We start from the raw sequence: 12,889 nt of genomic DNA on the forward strand, positions 1-12,889 counted from the left end.
AGGATGGATGCTCCTAGCAGCAAGGCTGCTCTCCTGAGGTTATAGCGCAAGGGGCACTGAAGATAGGCCCTGGCGGACTCCTGTAGATTAGGCTAGGTAGTACCTATGTATCGCCCCGACACTGCCCCATCTGTGGCCCCGTCTCTACCGGTCTAAGTAAGGATGCCGGGCTGATCACAACAAAAAAAGCCCGACACTAGATTCCTTTAAAGACTTCATGACACGATGCGTCGACCCGTGCGAACGGCTGTGCTCGAAACCTCTGTGGTTATTGGGTATGTGTGTCTCTTTGAATGCTGATCTCTACTGACACCAGATCTACCGTCATGAGATGAAAGTAAGTCATATCCTCGCGATTGGGTAGCCCTACCATGCGAGTCTAAATTATTCATGTGGCTACACGACTTCTAATGCAAGGCACATGTAGGTAGGTAGGTATGGTGTTGTAGATGCTAAATGGCGAGCCAAGACGTTTGTTTAGCGGCCGAACATGAAACACAGCCGTCGGATCCGTTAATCTCAATAACTCCGGACAGCAAACTGAGAAGATATAGTAGGCCTAGCAAACTGTCCGTTCATGATATCGGGATTCATTGGTTATCGTCGTGTAGGTATCACTTGGGCTTCCATTTCAACTCCGCATACCTGCCAAGGCACTATTGTAATCCCTACAGCCAATTAGAGCAGCTAAAATAATAGCTACTTCCATTCTCATACTAATTTTGCCCGTGCCAGATGTAACTACAACTATCATTGTTACAAAGTGCTACATAAATGGGGGCACATTACCTCTGGTTTCGTTAGGTCTTACGGCATTATTCCCCTTCGAATTTAAAAAAAATAAAATAACCTGCAAATAGCTCTAAGTTAGGGCTTTCTAAAGATATAACTATTTTAACTAAAGCTATCTTAATAGTTGATTAAAGAACGAATTGTAACTAAAGTATATATAAATGGTACTAGGTAGCGATAATGTCACCTTAAAAAACATGGGTGGTATGGGTCAAAGGCCAATATAACTGGGTCTTAAAGGTATGCGGAGTTGAAATGGAAGCCAAAGTGATAGCTCATGTTCATGACGCCTTTTGACGACGAGAGGTGACACCAGAGTGCAAAGCGGGCGGCGGAACCGCTTATCGCGAATGAAGTCATACTGAGGGTTTTTTGCTCTACAGTATATATGCCCATGGATTCTACAATGTGTAGTGATTCGATGATATAATATTCATGGGTCGGTGACGCAAGCGGTGGTGAGTAGGCGAAGATGCAGCGAAGATCAATTACTAACTTCTGCAGCGAGATTGCCGTCAGCCGACAGCTTTGAACCCACGAATACAACACAAACGCCAAAAAAGGCACCCAGGCCATGGAACTGCACGCCCAATGCGTCCATTTGTCCATCTATCCGCCTATATACAGACCTTTCGCACACTCTTTACCCCTCAGACTCATCAATAAATTGCGGCTGTGAGACGTCATACCACGTTAAGAGCGCATCTCGTATCTGCAGGACCCAGATGATCGGGATCGCACAGCGTGAACTCTGTAGGGACACGCGAGGAACTACGAAATCTGACGATCTTCTGCCTACCTACTTATGCGAAACCTCATTGCCGACTGTTGGATAGCAATGTCTTACACAGTTCTCATGTCTCAGAGCTACGGAAGTAATTACGTGGAACTGGCATTGCTTGAAGAACACAGCAATGAATAGGTTGTACCCGTTGTCGCATCCGCACTAGAGACCTCGTTAACGCACGCCGTATCTCCTTTGAAAATTCATAGGAAGACGGCAACTCGAAGCTGGATGGACGCCATTCGTGATGTCGGCAAGCAGTCTGCACTTCGCTTCTCCCCTCACCCCCACGATGTGCTGTAGCGGTTCGTCGCAGATGATCTTCTGTACCCCGCACCAGCACCAGCAGGGGCTTGTAGGTGTAAGGTGTAGGTGTAGATATGTAGTTAGGTACACGCGCGCACGCATGCCACAGGCAGAATCGTTGGTATTGTACACCCAATACAAAATCCTCACCTAGCTGCCTACTCGGGCAAGTGGGTAGATAGATTCACTGCCCATGGGATCACATACCAGTTAGAAACCGATTGGGGTCAATTGAGCAATGCGACCCGAGAGGCCCACATGCGCGAAGAAGAAGATCCCATCCTTCTACGAGCTACTAACGGCAGCATGCTTTAGAATATGATATGCTTCGTTACATTGAACAATGAGCTCTAGCCTACGTAGCATGCGTATGACGACGGGATCATCGAGAGTCAGGCCAACTCTAGGCCGACATGTCGTCGTCAATAGCGAGCAACATGGTTCACCATGTGAGATGACGCTGATAGTGACGCCTGACGCGATGGTTGAAATCCACCATCTACGCTACAGTACCAGCCTCGCTACTAACAAGCAGGATTGTGTGTAGGAATCATCAGATATTCGGCCACGGCACATTGAACCTTGCTATGCCTCGGCCAAGATATCATTGAGTTGTTATAGTCTATTTTGGGCGTTTCTGAGTTTCAAGACTCAGGATAGTGAAGAAACCTTATTAGCGAGTAGACGAGAGCATCACGCGATGCCGGTTATTCTAGGTAGGTGGCATCTATTATCTAGGAATAGATTCAGGGCAGATCTGGGAGCTGGCGAGCTTCGCAGGAGGATGAAACCAGCGGCCCTAAGCTGTTAGTGGGAGGTACATGCTAAGTAAAGTAGGCTCGCGCAGATATCGGGATGTCTGGCCAGGTTCGCCAGGCTACCAAGCAAGTCAGACAAGTAAGTCAGACAGGTCCATACCAAGACCCCCCTGGCACTATCCAGGTTCGACCCTTCGGCATTGTGGACTTGGTTTGTGGGAATGCTGCAGATCTGCCTGGATTGAACACCAAGCCCACAACGACTCAGAAACCACCTGGCTGTTTGTCTCCAATGTGCGCGCAGCGCCCAAAGTAAAAAATGACGATCGACGCCTGCTACCCACGGCATATTAAAGGAGGTCTCCAACGAGTCGCACTCCTATTTCCTCGACTGCCATGTTTATCTATGTTTGCGCTCGCATGTGCGATTCTTCCTTCTTCTCCGAAGGGCCTTTCACATCGATGCCAAAATAAATAATCGTAATACTCGGCAGTCCTTGTAACACCCTCCTCCTCTTCCCAAAGGACTGTTGGCTTCCGTCACGATGCGATACTCAGTTACATCGCAAGCCCTCTGTGGCGCCATGACCGTCTCTGCTTTGGCTGTGCCCAACACGCAAATGCAGAAGCGCGTCCAACATGTCGACATCTCCAGCTTCAAGCACTTTCCTACCGCGGACCCCAAGGTGTTCTTTGACAAGGCTGATGATAACATCCGGCAGTTTTTCAACCAGGGCATGTTCAATGATGGGCCAATGGATAAGTTTGGAAAGTGGTTAGATCGCCCAATGGCCCGACTTGAGGCCTTTGAGGACAAGCTCGAGCTTCAATGGGACAACCTAGAAGAATTCTTCGAGAAAGGGCAGGTCAAGTTCTCACATAACGAGTTCAAAGAGGACTTTGAGGAGGGGGATCATGATTTCAAGGATCGTGCCAAGAATACTCTCAAGAATATCGCCGGGAAGCCAGCAACCCGAAACAGGTTTTCGCTCGACAACTGGGGCGACCTCTTCAACTTCCCCGGCAGGGAAACAGACCAACCCACCGATTCTGAAGACAGTGGCGAGGACACCACGGAAAACACACCCTCCGAACAACCCACGGAGGTTCCCAGTAATGATAACCCTCCTCAGAACAATACCCCTGAGCAGCCCACAACCACTGTTGCTGCTGATCCTACTACTCCTCCTTCACCTCCACCTCCACCTCCCCCTCCCCCTCCTCCGGCTGGTGGCAACGGTACTCCCGGGGAGCCTCCTCTTGGGGGAGGTAGCAAGGACACGAACAACGGAGCGGCAGCGGGCTGTGATGCCAGCCACTCCCATGTGCGTTTCGAATGGGACAGCTACAGTCGGTCCGACCGCACGGCCTTCGTGCAGGCCATCAAATGTCTGCAAAGCAAGCCGTCGGGCGGCAGCCAGTACACAGGGTCCCAGAGCCGGTACGAAGACCTCGTCTCGGTCCACCGCGGCATGACGGCCAACATCCACCAGACGGCCATGTTCCTCGTGTGGCACCGTTACTTCGTGTGGGTGTTCGAGCAGATGCTCCGCGACGAGTGCGCCTTCGACCGCGCCATGCCCTGGTGGGACGAGACCAAGCACGCAGGCGCGTTCGCGCAGTCCGACGTTTTCTCGGATGCCTGGTTTGGCCATCTCCCTGCAAAGACATCAGATGGCCAGGGAACCTGCATCGAGTCGGGGGTATGCACCACCTCTATATCTCGCATCTTATAAGGACAAAGCTAATGATTCCACGCCGAAATAGGAATTCGCTGGTACTACCCTGCACGTTGGCCCTGGCACTGGGAACTCCGACCACTGCCTCTCCCGCGCGGTCGACGAGTCCCAGACCGCTCAGTGCAACAACGACTTCACCAACAGCTGCTTGGCGATGGGCTCGTACGACGAGTTCCGCGACTGTTTCGAGCTTGGGTATGTCTTTCTTTCTTTCCTGTCATCGCCACTTCATTTCCAGCAGCTCGATGCTAACGCTTGATTTAGCCCCCACGGCTACGGCCACAACGGCGTCGGCGCCGTCATGGCAGAGGTCTCGGCCTCGGTGGGCGACCCCATCTTCTTCATGCACCACCTCTTCGTCGACCACACGTTCCGCATCTGGCAGAACGCCAACCCGTCGCGGCGCACGACCATCAGCGGCTGCGCGGACAAGGCGAGCCCCTGCACGCCCATCACGCTAGACACGAAGCTGAGCAGCAGCGGTCTGCGCCCGGACGTCACCGTCGGCCAGGCCCTGAATACCCTCGGCGGCACCTTCTGCTACCGATACGATTACTAAATCACCACATTGCCGACAGCTATCTAAACCATAATGACAACTATCACCAGAGGACGGGACAAACATCCGAACCTCATGTATATTTCGAAAGAGCACTGCGTCGCACAAATCCTCACGATATAATGATCTCACCCACACCACACCCCGCAACGCAAGCCGCTCTCATACATCACACAGCCACGGCGCACCATTTCATTATCCCTTTCTTCCCGATCTTATTCTACTTTAGTTTACTTTACTTCGCTTCTCTTCACATGTCTAATTCTACTCCCACCATTTTTCACACCTTCGTTCACAAGGGGTGTTTTTTTTTTTTTTTTCAAACCGTATTATATTACCCCGTTTATCATTTCGGGTATTTATTATCAGACTTGGCACCGACTCGTCATACAGTCCGGTGGTAGAAGGGAGTAGTAGAGAGAGGGAGAGAGAGCGTACCTAATCACGCCACATGACATCGATTTCTTCAACCCGTATTTGAATCACGAAATCGGATGGGACCCGCGGAATTGCGAGGACTGTTATTTCATTGCTGTGAACAGAGTCCGCATTTTGGATGATAGAAGGTTTTTATCGATTCATCGTCATCGTCGAAGGTCATGAGGAGAAGAAAGGAAAGTAAAGGAGGCCAATTGCGAGAGGAGGCACGGGAATATGGGATGAGATGGGTTGAGATGAGACGAGAGAAAGGATTCATTGGTTTTATACCCCAAGGGCGGCGGGTTAGCATCGAGAAGCAAGCCGAGTTCACTATGTTTTGTATACTTCTACTCCTTCGTACATACCACTTGACTTGGTTAGAATATTACAATAGTCATAGCCGAGAAGAGACGATTTGGAGATCTCATGAGCTTTGTCTTATTGTAAAATTGTGAGATGGACCGGGGTCGAGGGGAGTGGGGAATATATCTCCATCTACCGATTCAATGCGTGCACTTGGTGTAATCTTACCACTACAACTATAGATACGGTACCGCATTCTGAATGGTTGCCTATGAACAAAATCGGAACACATCATGGATATTCCATGAGATATTAGGTATTCTCAATCTGATGAATGGATATACTTAATTTGTATGCACGACATGCAGTGATTAAGTAACCTATGCTTTAGGTACTAGAAGGTACCTAGGTAGGAGGTTAGTGGAGTGCAGGATTTGATTGGTAGATGGGTAAGGTAAGATACCTACCTACCAACTGAGCAACACTGGCATCAGTAGATATTCTCTTTTATCAAGCAATCATCGTGTGTACGGTCCTTCTACAGCCTTATTAAGGTGGCAGTGAGAAGCCCATGATTCTGTGTCTCTTTGAGTCTGCGTTTGGGCAAACGCCATGATATCGTTATGAGCAATTTTCCCTCATAAACAGGTCGAGCATCCTGCTCCGATTTCTAATTGGCTTGATTTCCGGGACAATCAAAGTTGGTTAGAGTTTGTTCATTGAGGGATATATTCTCAGGCACAAATTAATCCAGCGCTTGTATCGGGAGTGACCTCCTAGGCGAGTGGTGATGCGTGTTTAAACGCAGCCAATGTAAATGCTCGAAGAACCAAAGAGCATCGTCCGGGAGGGCGCAAACCATGAACTTTTTCGAAGCAGACAGAGCTGTTGGTAATTATAACGCGATACCCCGGTTCCCGGCGGAGGAAAACCTCCTGATTGACAATTGTACCGCACGGTTGGTTATAGGTATCAATTTATAATAGGCGGGAAAGATACCACGCATGTCAGATGAGCCTCGATAAGCAGAAATTGGGCGAGTGTTGAGTTCACACAAGGCAGAAGTAGGTATACGATGTATTTCCTACCCAAACACGCATCCAAGAAATGAGAAAGCAGGACCAGAACGTCCGGGCCCACGTGGGACGGGGGCTCGATACGGCAAACTCGAGAGCGAGTGCGGTATGGTGATTGGCGGGAGACATGCTTGGCTCCACGAGCATTTGACAGGATGATGTGTCCAAGGTACCATAACGAGTTAATGCAGCAAATCATGCAGGGGAGAAAGTTATCGTTTGCCATGGTGAACATCTAATTCTAGGTGGCCGTAGAAAAGTCGAGAAAACGCAAGACGGCACGGATACCGGAGCTGATGGACGACGATGGCACATAGGTCGATGAGATACAGCTATCAGACGAAGACGTCATATCAGTCCTTGGCGTTTGGCTCCCACGAATCGTCGGAATCCGTTCATGTTACACCTACATAGTAGACACAAACAGGTACGCACAACGAACGACCATTGGGCTATGTCGAGCATTGCGCGACTCGGTAGATAAGATGTCGGATTATTAAGAATAGACAGACAGCTTGAAGCCTGCGGTGATGGTGATGGTTAAAGGGTGCGTTGTCGCGATGCGGGGAAAATTAGAGTACAGGCCCATGCTGTGCAATGGTGCGCCATATTAGTCCACTGTTCTGGGCCCGTTAGGCGACAACTTACCCTACCTAGGTACCTAGCTACCCTACCTATCTGCTAGCTACTCGGCAGCTTGGGTGCTAAAATAAGCTAAATTAATACTACAACGGGCCTAGTCGAGTCACCATATACCGCCTATGCCCCCCATCGCAGCCATTGAAACAGGTGGCGGTCCACTGAATATTACGTAGGTGACACAAGCTTTTTTTTGTTTGGTGTTGCCGTCCCGATGAATGGTCCATGATAGATTACGGCGAAGATGCTCCCTCCCATAAAACCCAATTCCACCCCTAGAGCATCAATGCCGGCGGCATTTTCTCTTCTTTCTCCTCCTTCAAGGCTAGACTAGACAGTGGTTGCATTCTCTCTCGTTTCCTCCGACAAGAGCGCCTCTAGAAAGAAGTATTAGCTTCCTTGGCACCTGTTCTGTCGCTTCGAACAGCCTTCGCCTCATCTTCCTCTACTCTCCCGCCTGGCGCCAACTCCATATTTCCATTTCGATTCACTCTCACTTCTTCTCGACGTAACAAGTCCACTTATTTCTTCGCCAAGAAAGCCGTCTCAGCATATTGTTGCATATATTACTGTCCTTCGAACCCCTCCTCTACCTCCTCGACGAAGCCGAGTCAATTCGATCTCGTACATCCTAGACCCTAAGCACTCTGTCATTGTTCTCGAACCCAAACTTTCCGAGTTCAATACAGTCAAGATAAGCTCCTTGGAGCACCCTTCGAAGTACATATTAGTGTTGGTTTATTTACACAACTCGTTCCACATCTACCATCATAACCATGTCTGAAAAAGAAGCATCTCCCACGGGAGATCGTCGGCTCCTCCTTATTTCCAACCGTCTACCCATAACGATAAAACGGAAGGATGAAGGCCAATATGATTTTTCAATGTCCTCCGGTGGCCTTGTGGCGGGCCTAAGTGGCCTGAGCAAGACGACGAGCTTTCAATGGTATGGCTGGCCAGGTATGGAGGTTCCTGAAGGCGAGATATCCACCGTTACCCAGCAGTTGAAGGACGAATACGGCGCCCACCCCATATTTGTCGACGGCGAGCTCGCCGACCGACACTACAATGGATTCAGCAGTATGTGACACCCAAATAAACCCCCGTAGAATGCCTTTACATTGCTAACTCCCAGCTTTTATTGATAGACGAAATCTTATGGCCGTTATTCCATTACCACCCCGGTGAAATTACCTTTGACGAAAGTGCGTGGACCGCCTATAAGGAAGTAAACAGGTTATTTGCGCAGACCGTGTTGAAGGATGTGAGAGATGGCGACATAATCTGGGTTCACGATTATCATTTGATGCTACTTCCCGCATTGTTACGAAAAGGCCTCAATGGCAAGAAAGATATCAAGATTGGATTCTTCCTCCACACCCCATTCCCGAGTAGCGAGGTGTACCGTATCTTGCCGGTGCGCGAAGCTCTGCTTAAGGGATTATTACAATGTGATCTCATCGGGTTCCACACCTACGACTACGCCAGGCATTTCCTCAGCGCTTGCTCGCGAATCCTTGACACGAAAACGACACCCAACGGTGTCGAATATGATGGAAAATTCGTCACCGTAGCCGCCTTCCCAATTGGTATAGACCCAGAGAAATTCGTTGAAGGCTTGAAAAAGCCTAAAGTCCAGGAGCGCATAGCGGCGCTGACGCGCAAATTCGAGGGTGTTAAGCTCATAGTTGGTGTAGACAGACTCGACTACATCAAAGGTGTACCTCAAAAACTTCATGCCCTTGAGGTTTTCCTAACAGAGCACCCCGAATGGATCGGAAAGGTCGTGCTAGTACAGGTTGCCGTGCCTTCACGGCAGGATGTAGAGGAATATCAAAACCTCCGCGCCGTTGTCAACGAGTTAGTGGGAAGGATCAACGGCAAATTCGGCACAGTCGAATTCATGCCCATCCATTTCCTCCATCAGAGCGTCAACTTCGACGAACTTTGCGCCCTATACGCAGTTTCCGATGTCTGTTTAGTCAGCTCGACCCGAGATGGCATGAACCTCGTCTCCTATGAATACATCGCGACACAGCGCCAGCGCCACGGCGTAATGATTCTCTCGGAATTCACCGGCGCAGCGCAATCGCTCAACGGCAGTCTCATCGTCAACCCCTGGAACATCGAAGAACTCGCGAACTCCATCCACGACGCCGTCACCATGTCCCCCGAAATGCGAGAGGTCAACTATCGCAAACTGGAGCGATACGTATTCAAATACACCTCGGCATGGTGGGGACAGAGCTTCGTCACCGAATTGACCCGCGTCAATGCCGAGGCGCAGAACGGCATCGACACAAAAGCCCATGTGGAAAAGAGACCACAGATCCTCGAGGATATCGGACATTCGCTGAGTGGCGTCTTCGAGAGCGTCAAGATTGCTGCTAGTGCTGCTACGCCATCGGGTCATGCTGCTCATAAGCTGGGCATGGTGAAGGAGAACTAGTTAGTTGTTTTGGAAGGTATTGAAAATGAAAGAGGAAAGGGACTCCAGTCAGTCTGTCAGTCAGTCAGTTATTCTTTGTAAAGCATTACTGGCGAAAATGTTATTATCATGGCTGGGAGGGCGGGATATTTGAGGGAGGTCGGGAGGTCGGTTATCGAAGAACCCTGCATAAGTAGTTAAACTACTCAAATCAATATAGAGCCGGCGTCGTTTTTTGTTTTTGGTTGGTCGGTTCGTGGGTGCTAGATGTTTATAGCTCGTTGAATTATTAAAAGATATACTTTTCGAATCATTGTTTCGTTTTGATTGTGTGGGAGATGTGGTGATTTCGCGTATATCATGGTCTATATTGTGTCGTCTAGGTAGTGTAGGTATTCGCTGCACATCTTCCATCTCATCTCACACCCTCCCCCCTTTTAACACTCGCCTCGCATTCCTTCTTTCCCTAAGTACTCATTCACCACCCATAATCCTAATCTAGGTACCTACCTATATAACTATCTCTCTCTCACAAGCGCCGTCCTCAACGCCAACGACATCACGCTCTCCGCCTCCTCCTCACCCCCGTCCTCAGCAACAGCAACTGTAAACACGAACTGATCGAGCGGGTAATCCGCGTACACGGCGACCGTCTGACTCACCCACGTCCCGCAATTCGTCGAGAACATGCTGTTCGAATGGTCCTTTTTATCCGCCGTTTCGATCATGGCTTTGAAGGCGATTTTCTTCTTCTTCTTCTTTTCACTTCCATTTTCATTCTCATTTGTAGGAATAGAGGTGGTTTCAAGACCCGTGGGAAATAACCGTATACTAGCCCTGGAACTGCTCCCGAGGGTATACGTGCCCGCGACGGGGATCATGTCCGTGCCGTTGCTTATCCATTTCTCTAGGCCTAGGCCCGGTTTCTCGGGGTCGGTGGAGAATACCAGGGAGGAATTCACGTGGCTCGCGGTATATGTACCCGAGAATATACCCTCGGCTTGTTCGCGCGCAGCAGATTCTAGTGCGGGGAGGAGTATTGGCCCGATTACGTCCGCCATATCCCAGTTTGCGTTCCCGGGCCAATCCCCTGCTAACAGCGCCGCGAAACCGACGGCGTAGTCTGGGAGGAGGATGAGTAGGGAGGCGTATTTGTTGATGGATCCCGCTTTGTTGTAGCTGTCGACGATCCGGTGCGTTAGACCTGCGTGTGAAGTTGCTGTGCCGAGGGGGATGCGTCGGTACCCGAATGGGTAGGATAGCCCTTCGGAGAGATCGGATGTTGTTGCTACGGGCTTCAGCCAGCGCCTGGTTTGCGCCGGAGAGAGGATTGTGCTGCGGAAGATGGCGCGGCCGAGACGGGAGAGATCGGATATTGAGGAGTACATGTTTCCTGTGCTGTGATGTGTCAGTGGAATCGTGGGTGTCATGTGGACGAGAAGGGTATGTATGCATGGGGATTCTTACGGGCTTGCCTCCCCCAGACTGAAATTCCATCCCATCTCGTTGCCAGGCGGTATCACCCCTAGCTCCGCCGGCGGCGTCCGCAGGTAATACGTGTGATTGAGCCCGAGTTTCTGCAAGATCTCCGTCTGGAGCATTTGCGCAAACGGCTTCCCTGTGATTCCCTCGAGCGCGTATGCTAGGAGTTGGTAGCCGAGATTCGAATACGCGGGCGTTTGAGACGGGGCGAAGGATGGCGGGATGATGGATAGACCTGCGAAGAGTTCTGATTTGGAGGTTTAGATGAGCTGAGCTGAAATGTGTGAGGAAATGAAAGGGGTTGCGTACGGGCGCGGGTACATGGGATTACTTCGCCGCAGAAAGGGACTTCGTTCAGGGGTGCTGGGGGGAATCCCTATTGCGTATCCGAGGTTAGAATCGCGTTTTATGTTTTTGAAAATGAATCCAGTTACGAGAGTTGGCAAAGGAAAGCCTCGACGTTGGGTGCGTAAAGGATGCGAGGTTTGATCAACTAACCTGGCCTATGAGCATAGTCTGGTTATGCTCTTGCGTCAACTCGCCCTCAAGCGCATCTGGTATCGCATCAGCAACATCACTTCCCCAGCAATAAACTCATGATTTTCAATTACAGTCTCTCATGATACCCGCCATATGGCTCGCCAGTGCCCCAAGCGTAACGCTCTCCCAATCCACGTTCATTACCGGATCCTCCTGTGCCTTGGCCGCGAGAGCCTTGAGCGCGGGGATATACTTCGTGACAGGGTCATTCCAGCGCGTATCACCCGCCTCCGCGATAAACGTCATGATGGTGAAGATCTTCGTCAGGCTTCCGAGTCGATATATAGTATCCGCGCCGACGGTGAAGTTAGCCGTCTCCTCTTGCTCCGGCAGGTTCTGCGCGGTGTGGTAGTGTTCCCATAGCGGTTCGTCTGACGACGCGGAGAATATTTGGATAGACCACGATGTGCTGTTGGGGTTGTTCGAAGACGTCTCGTCGTAGGTTTCGAAGGCTGTGGTTAAGTTGGCGAGAGCGGCTTGTATTGTTGGCGACGCCGCGAGATTCGTTGGCTTGGGGAATGCAGCTCCTGGAAAGGGGCAGTTTGGAAGACCAGATACTATTATTGCCCACAGCCAGAATACTAGCGAGACTGTAGTGCTTATGTATCGCCGCATTGTTGCGAGCTTGCTTGGTAGCCCTCTAACCGTGAGGTAGTCGGTGGCCGTTACGCTGGGACTGCGAAAGGCAAGCTGTTGGTACAGCGAGACATGGAGGGTTTTATCGGCACGATATACTCCGCGGGAAAGCTCAGGTTTTGCTAGAAAGTATCTCACAAGAGACATCTTGCACGGGAAAATGACACGAAATCACTCAGTGAAAGGTTCCTCTGATCGTCATGACGACGTCTAACTCCATGTCCGATGTCCAAGGCACGAATGTAACCGTTTACATCACTGTACGCGAACTCGCATGTGAAATTGATTGAAATACATTCAATTGATGCGGAACACTGAAGATTTGGAGGCCTAGACGATCACAAATTATATTGCTTGCGATGATCTACTGCATCTGATATGTCGGCTAAATCGAGTCTATTGTCCTTAAAGCGGTTCCTAAGGGACC

General features: G+C 50.2%; 3 protein-coding genes across 3 annotated transcripts; 2 read left to right on the forward strand and 1 right to left on the reverse strand.

Moving 5' to 3' along the window:
• The first annotated feature begins 3,090 nt into the window (after nucleotides 1–3,090).
• F5B22DRAFT_228073 (uncharacterized protein) lies at nucleotides 3,091–5,238 on the forward strand. Its single transcript, XM_047969816.1, has 3 exons — nucleotides 3,091–4,343; nucleotides 4,408–4,574; nucleotides 4,644–5,238. Exons 1-3 carry the CDS (start codon nucleotides 3,186–3,188, stop codon nucleotides 4,936–4,938), a joined length of 1,620 nt encoding a protein of 539 aa, XP_047830007.1. The 5' UTR covers nucleotides 3,091–3,185; the 3' UTR covers nucleotides 4,939–5,238.
• A 2,233-nt stretch (nucleotides 5,239–7,471) lies between these two features.
• On the forward strand, nucleotides 7,472–10,114 carry F5B22DRAFT_610477 (glycosyl transferase). Its single transcript, XM_047975203.1, has 2 exons — nucleotides 7,472–8,456; nucleotides 8,525–10,114. Exons 1-2 carry the CDS (start codon nucleotides 8,153–8,155, stop codon nucleotides 9,823–9,825), a joined length of 1,605 nt encoding a protein of 534 aa, XP_047830008.1. The 5' UTR covers nucleotides 7,472–8,152; the 3' UTR covers nucleotides 9,826–10,114.
• A 208-nt stretch (nucleotides 10,115–10,322) lies between these two features.
• F5B22DRAFT_647462 (beta-lactamase/transpeptidase-like protein) lies at nucleotides 10,323–12,609 on the reverse strand (the record flags this gene model as incomplete). Its single annotated transcript, XM_047978872.1, has 5 exons — nucleotides 10,323–11,202; nucleotides 11,272–11,533; nucleotides 11,596–11,662; nucleotides 11,785–11,840; nucleotides 11,898–12,609. 5 exons carry the CDS (start codon nucleotides 12,607–12,609, stop codon nucleotides 10,323–10,325), a joined length of 1,977 nt encoding a protein of 658 aa, XP_047830009.1.
• Nucleotides 12,610–12,889: the final 280 nt, after the last annotated feature.

Source organism: Xylaria bambusicola, assembly GCF_022495145.1.
Source record: "Xylaria bambusicola strain CBS 139988 unplaced genomic scaffold F5B22scaffold_26, whole genome shotgun sequence".
Classification (NCBI taxonomy): domain Eukaryota; kingdom Fungi; phylum Ascomycota; class Sordariomycetes; order Xylariales; family Xylariaceae; genus Xylaria; species Xylaria bambusicola.

What these genes read in the sequence shown, in the direction of transcription:
- F5B22DRAFT_228073 (XM_047969816.1), top strand. Translation starts at nt 3,186, where the DNA reads ATGCGATACTCAGTTACATCGCAAGCCCTCTGTGGCGCCATGACCGTC. An exon ending in GAACCTGCATCGAGTCGGGG is followed by an intron (nt 4,344 to 4,407) that starts GTATGCACCACC and finishes ACGCCGAAATAG; the next exon opens with GAATTCGCTGGTACTACCCT. An exon ending in CGCGACTGTTTCGAGCTTGG is followed by an intron (nt 4,575 to 4,643) that starts GTATGTCTTTCT and finishes CGCTTGATTTAG; the next exon opens with CCCCCACGGCTACGGCCACA.
- F5B22DRAFT_610477 (XM_047975203.1), top strand. Translation starts at nt 8,153, where the DNA reads ATGTCTGAAAAAGAAGCATCTCCCACGGGAGATCGTCGGCTCCTCCTT. An exon ending in ACACTACAATGGATTCAGCA is followed by an intron (nt 8,457 to 8,524) that starts GTATGTGACACC and finishes TTTTATTGATAG; the next exon opens with ACGAAATCTTATGGCCGTTA.